Genomic DNA, 5813 nt, shown 5'->3' with positions numbered 1-5813 from the left:
GGGATTTCTCCTCAGGTGTCCGCGCGGGTCAGGCTGGGGGCGTGAGCTGGGGGAGATCTCCCTTCCTTTAGGGCCCGCGGCTCCGGGGGCTGCCGGCCGGCTCCTGCCCCCGCCCCCTGGCTCCGTCCCGCCGCGGGGCGGGGGGCAGCGGGCACCGCTGTGCGTCTCTCTCTGAAAGAAAAAATAAGAGAAAAATCACAATTGAAAGCCACAAAACCAATCGTTCCAAAAATGCGACCGCGGTGCCGCGGGCAAAGAGAGACCCGCGCTGAGCGGCGGGCGGAGACCGCGCGCTGTGACCGGGACGGGGGGCGGGGGGGGGGGGGAGGGAGCGGGGCGGTGTCCCCACGGGGGCCGTGCGGGCTCTCCGCGCTGCGGTGCCGCCGCAGGCGGGGGGGGGCAGGGGGGATGCGGAGAGAGCCGCTCCGTGCGCCCCGAGCCCGTCCGGCTCCGTCCCGACCGCGTGGGGCGGCGGCGGTGCGCGGCGGTTTGCGGAGAGCTGTCAGGTGCGATTACGATCCAGATTAATTCATATTAACGATATGCATCCTCCGCGCTCCCATGTGACGGCATACATTAGAACAACTATTGCAAGTAATTAAACTCAATGCGGGAGGGGTTAAAGATACGTCGTGGGGAGATTTTATTGCGATGGAACTCCTCGTCAATGTTGAGCCGGAGCGCGAGGCGCGCAGAGCCCTTTCCTCGAGGCCGCCTTCCCCCGGACCGCCCGGCGGAGCGAGGTACTTCTGCCCCTTTCTTTGCTTCTTCCCGGAAAGCGGGGGGTCTCGCCGCAGGGCTCTGGGCACGGCGAGGGCCGAGCTGCGGCCGGGGCTCCTGCGCGGCTCTGCGCGGCTCTGCGCGGGCCGTGGGTGGCAGCGCCCGGAGCCCCGCGGAGCCCGAGCGGTTCTCGGTGGAGTTTTGTCGGGCGTCGGAACGGCTCGGCGGTTTGGGCTGATGAGCCGAGCAGAAAGGCTTCTGAAGATTAAGCAAATTGGACAACCCTCGTTAATTAGAACATAATTTAAAGTTTGAAATGATATCACTCACGAAGTCGCCTAATTAGCATGGCGGCGTGTTAATGGCCTGCTGAGACGCGGGGCTGCGGCGTGAGCTCCTCGAAGGCTCCCAAGAAAATCCTCTTTCCTGTGTTGTCATTAATAAAAGATTTCTATAGACTTCAGCCTTTCAACGGTGACACACAATTTATAGTACACACAATGCATTAGCCCATAGTGCCGCTCGATTTTTTTACTATTATGAAAACTAATAAATTCGTCAAGCTGAATTAAGCATACAAATCAGATGAGGCATAACAGATTACATATTGAAGCGCGGTGTCTCCCGAGCCTAAATGAAATTTCAATCTAATAATTCCTTCCTGGCCCGGCCGTAATTTGTTTAGAGATGTTGTTCTACTTCTTTCCAAGCGCTATTCGCACCATAATTAAATGATACTCAAGCTTTTAACTTTGATTTATTTCATTTCTCCGAGCCGGCGACAGTGAGAGCTGATACAATGCAATTTTTTTCTATTTCCCTTAAAATTACCAACTCTGCTGTTTAGGTGAGAAATTAAACACCTAAGCACTTATGTTAACCTTCCTTCGGCAAAGTAAAATTCCTGGAAGCAGACCCGGCCGCCTCGCGGACCTCCTAGCTCCTTTTCCTCCCCCTTTCCCTTTCCCCTTCGGACGCGGAGCCCTGTGGGACCCCATCCGGCCCCGGGTCAGATCCGGCCGCCGCCCCGCGCCTCCCCCTGAGCCCTCGTGAGAAGAGCCCCGGCGGGCGGCTCTGGGCCCGCGGGCTCGTTTGGAGCCCGGACGGCACTTTTCCTTCCGTTTCCTTTTATTTTTTCCTTTTCCTTTCTTTTTTTTCCTTTATTTATTTATTTATTTATTTTAGGTCTGATTTGGGGCGAGGGGGGAGCGCTTTTCCTTTTTCTTTTTTTCATTTTCTTTTTTTTCGTTTCTCCTTTTTTTCTTTTCCCTCTCCTTTTTCGTTTTTTTTTCCCTCCCTCCCCTCGGAGGGAGGCGGCGGGGCGCGGCGCGGGGGTGGGCGCGGGGGCTGCGGGGGGCGGGCGGGGAGCGGCGGAGGAGGGGGCCGGGGCGAGCGGGCGGGCGCGTAGGGCCCTTGGCGGAGCCGGGCCGTAGTGACAGGCGGGAGGGGAGGGACGGAGGGGAGAGAGTAAAACCCAGCGGCGCGGCGGCGGGGAGGGCACTCGGCGAGCGGCGAGGGCCGGCGCCGGAGAGGAGACGGCGGCGGACGGCGGCGAGCGCGCGGGCGGAGGGCGGGAGGCACCCGCGCAACCCCCGCGCAACCCCGGCGCGACTCCCGCGCGCCGCCGGCTTCCCGGAGCCGCCAATCCCGGCCGCGTGCTGCCCGGCGGGGCTCGGGCGGGAGGCCGGGGGCCGAGCGGGGCTTTTCGCATTTTTCCTTCCGCCGGGGGAGGGGGGGCCGGGAAGGCGGGGGGACTCCCGCGGCTTTTCCGGGGGGTCCGGGCCCCCCGGCCCCGCGCCGCCGCCCTCCTCCCGCGGGCGGCACGATGATGTCCCTGAGCAGCAAGCAGCCCTTCGGCCTCCCCCACGGCGGCGGCGGCGGCGGCGGCGGCGGCAGCGGCGGCGGCGGCGGCCTCCACGAAACCAAGTACTCGGCCCTGCACAGCGCCTCGCCCTGCCCCTCGGCCGCCGCCCCCGCCGCCAGCTCCCCCGGCGGCACCGGCACCGGCGGCACCGCCGGACGCGGCTCCGGCTCCGGCTCCGGCCCCGGCGGCGGAGGCTCGGGCTCGGGCTCCGGCTCCGGCGGCGGCGGCGCGGAGGCGATGCGGCGGGGCTGTCTGCCCGCCCCTCCGGTAGGTGCCCGCCGCCCGCCGCCCGCTTTAAGGGAACCCCCGGCGGCCCCGCGCCCGCTGATGATTTTTTCATGGCCGCGCAGCGAATCGCCCGGCCCGAGCGGTGCGTGCGCGGCTCCCGCCGCCCGTATGAATTTTGATGACCCGGGTGCGGCGTGGCCGGGCGCTGCCGCGCGGCCGTGTGCAAGCTCCTCGCGTTCCTCTCCCCTCTCCCCCCTTTTCTCTTTCCCTCTCTCTCTCTGTCCTTTTTTTTTTTTTTTTTTTTTTTTTTCGCCGGGATTTCTCTCTTAACATGCGGGGAAGGTCGTAGCGGCGCGGCGGAGCGCGCGGGGAGGCGAATTCCCCGCTGAGCGTTATGTGCGCCTTCTATTTGCAATTGCAGAGCAATATATTCGGCGGTCTGGACGAGAGCCTGCTGGCCCGCGCCGAAGCCCTGGCAGCCGTGGACATCGTCTCTCCCGGCAAGAGCCACCACCCGCACCCGCCGCACCACAGCCCCTTCAAGCCGGACGCCACGTACCACACCATGAACGCCATCCCCTGCACGTCGGCCGCCTCCTCCTCGTCGGTGCCCATCTCGCACCCGTCCGCGCTGGCGGGCGCCCACCACCACCACCATCACCACCACCACCACCACCACCCGCAGCCGCACCAGGCGCTGGAGGGGGAACTCTTGGAGCACCTGACGCCGGGGCTGGCGCTGGGCGCGATGGCGGCCCCCGACGGCGCCGTCGTTTCCTCGGCGCCGGGCCACGCTCCGCACATGGCGGGGATGGCCCCCATGCACCCCGCGGCGCTGGGCATGGCCCACGCGCACGGGCTGCCGGCCCACATGGGCTGCGTGAGCGACGTGGACGCCGACCCGCGCGACCTGGAGGCGTTCGCCGAGCGCTTCAAGCAGCGCCGCATCAAGCTGGGGGTGACCCAGGCCGACGTGGGCTCGGCGCTGGCCAACCTGAAGATCCCGGGCGTGGGCTCGCTCAGCCAGAGCACCATCTGCCGCTTCGAGTCGCTGACGCTGTCGCACAACAACATGATCGCCCTCAAGCCCATCCTGCAGGCCTGGCTGGAGGAGGCCGAGAAGTCGCACCGCGAGAAGCTGGCCAAGCCCGAGCTCTTCAGCGGCGCCGAGAAGAAGCGCAAGCGGACCTCCATCGCCGCCCCCGAGAAGCGTTCGCTCGAGGCCTATTTCGCGCTGCAGCCGCGACCCTCCTCCGAGAAGATCGCCGCCATCGCCGAGAAGCTCGACCTCAAGAAGAACGTGGTGCGCGTCTGGTTCTGCAACCAGCGCCAGAAGCAGAAGCGCATGAAGTACTCCGCGGGCATCTGAGCGCGGCCCGGCGCTGCGGCTCCGCGGGACGAGGAGAGGAGGAGAGGGGGAGGCGGCCGCCGGGCCGCAGCCGGAGGTACCGCGGGTTCGCCCCGCCGCGCCCGGGGCCTCGGGACGGGGACTGCCGGCGGGAGCCGCGAGAGACGTCTCTAAAGTATTTTCATTTAGATAAGAATAATAATGATAAAAAGAAAAAAAAAAAAAAAACACAAAGGCAGGCTTTTCTGCATTTACACTGCGAATTATAAATATATATATATATATTTTTACTGTGGTTCCTGCCCCCGCCCGCCCCGAAGTTGTGACGCTGAGGGAAGAGCCGCTCCGCCGCTCCTCGGAGCCGCCGGTAGATTGCCGCCCGACAACCCCTGTAAATTATTGATTTCTCTCGCTGGCAACTTCATTCCGTGTTCATTCCAATTAATTACACCTCCTCCATCTAAGTCTTGAGAACCGTAAAAAAAAAAAAAAAAAAAGAAACAAAAAGAAAGAAAAAAAAAGAAAAAAAATTTGCTTAGTGAGAATCAAACATTTTGTGTTGGTAGCATCGATGAACGTGAGCTTTCCTCCCCCGCCCTTCCCTCTGTAAATTCCCACCCGAGATTCCGCTTTGGTTCTCCGCGGGCGGCCGTCCCCGCAGCGCCGTGCGGGCTCGGTCCCGTCCGGGTACCCGCGGGGCTCCGCTCCGCGCCCCGCATCGCATCGCACCGCGGCGGTGCCCGCCCGGCTCGCTCCCTCCGCTCTCCACCTATCGATTACCCTATTTCTTTGCTCCGCCGGTCGGTTCGGTGTTTATTTATTTATCTATCGCCTTTCATCGCAATGCTTTTACACGGAGGAAAGCCCCCTTTTTTCCGGAGGTCTCTTTGGAGCAAAGCCGCGGTTCCGTCGGCACGGAGGGCAGCGAGCAGCGCCCGCCCGTCCGGCCCCGTCCCCGCACCGCCTGCGGGGAGCGCCCGTGGAACGGGGCCGCTCGGAGCCCCGCGTTGTGTACACTCCCCGCTTTCGTTGGCTGGTTATTTTGATTTATTGATTTATTTATTTATTTTGTTAATAGGAGGTTTATTTATTCTAGTAATGTACCGAGTTATTTTTCAATGGTGTTGGATCGTCTTTCATTAAAAAAAAAACCAAAAAGATGCTCGCGTTTTGTTCCTTGGTGCGACGCGGGCGCTGCTCGGCTTCTGCTCCCTTCACCGTTCGGTCCGGCAGCACCGCGGACAGCTCCGCACCGAGGGGGAGAGCGGGGAGAGGGAGAGCTTTCTGGAGGCTCAAAAAGAGAGAGAGAGAAAAAAAAAAACAAAATACTTTAAAAAAAAAAAAAAGAAAGAAAAAAAAAAATTAGAACGGAAAAGAAAGGGAAAAACAAAAAACAAAAAAAAAATGGAGCGGAAAAGGAATTTGAAAAAAAAAAAAAAAAGAAAGAAAGAAAGAAAAAGAAACAAAGTGGTTTCGCGCCGCGGTGCTCACAAGAGCCGGGAGATCAGGCACAAACCGCCATGAAATATTCATCTCTCCGCTCCCCGCCGGCTCCTGCTGCACGGCCACGGGCACTGCCAGGGGGCCCCGCGCCCCCGCCCCGCCCCGCTCCCCCCAACGCCCGCCCGCCCCGAGGGTTCCCGGGGTCGGGGG

General features: G+C 61.9%; 1 protein-coding gene across 1 annotated transcript; it reads left to right on the top strand.

Moving 5' to 3' along the window:
• The first annotated feature begins 2545 nt into the window (after positions 1–2545).
• On the top strand, positions 2546–4260 carry POU4F2 (POU class 4 homeobox 2). Its single transcript, XM_031588910.1, has 2 exons — positions 2546–2851; positions 3234–4260. Exons 1-2 carry the CDS (start codon positions 2546–2548, stop codon positions 4179–4181), a joined length of 1254 nt encoding a protein of 417 aa, XP_031444770.1. The 3' UTR covers positions 4182–4260.
• Positions 4261–5813: the final 1553 nt, after the last annotated feature.

The sequence above is a fragment of the Phasianus colchicus genome, chromosome 4, assembly GCF_987193195.1.
Source record: "Phasianus colchicus chromosome 4, bPhaCol1.hap1.1, whole genome shotgun sequence".
In the NCBI taxonomy this organism is placed as follows: domain Eukaryota; kingdom Metazoa; phylum Chordata; class Aves; order Galliformes; family Phasianidae; genus Phasianus; species Phasianus colchicus.
The sequence above is the reverse complement of the archived record's forward strand: the minus strand, read 5'-3'. Positions and strand labels throughout refer to the sequence as shown.

Coding starts and splice junctions, on each gene's coding strand:
- POU4F2 (XM_031588910.1), top strand. CDS start 2,546: ATGATGTCCCTGAGCAGCAAGCAGCCCTTCGGCCTCCCCCACGGCGGC. Junction 2,852..3,233: donor GCTGTCTGCCCGCCCCTCCG/GTAGGTGCCCGC, acceptor TTGCAATTGCAG/AGCAATATATTCGGCGGTCT.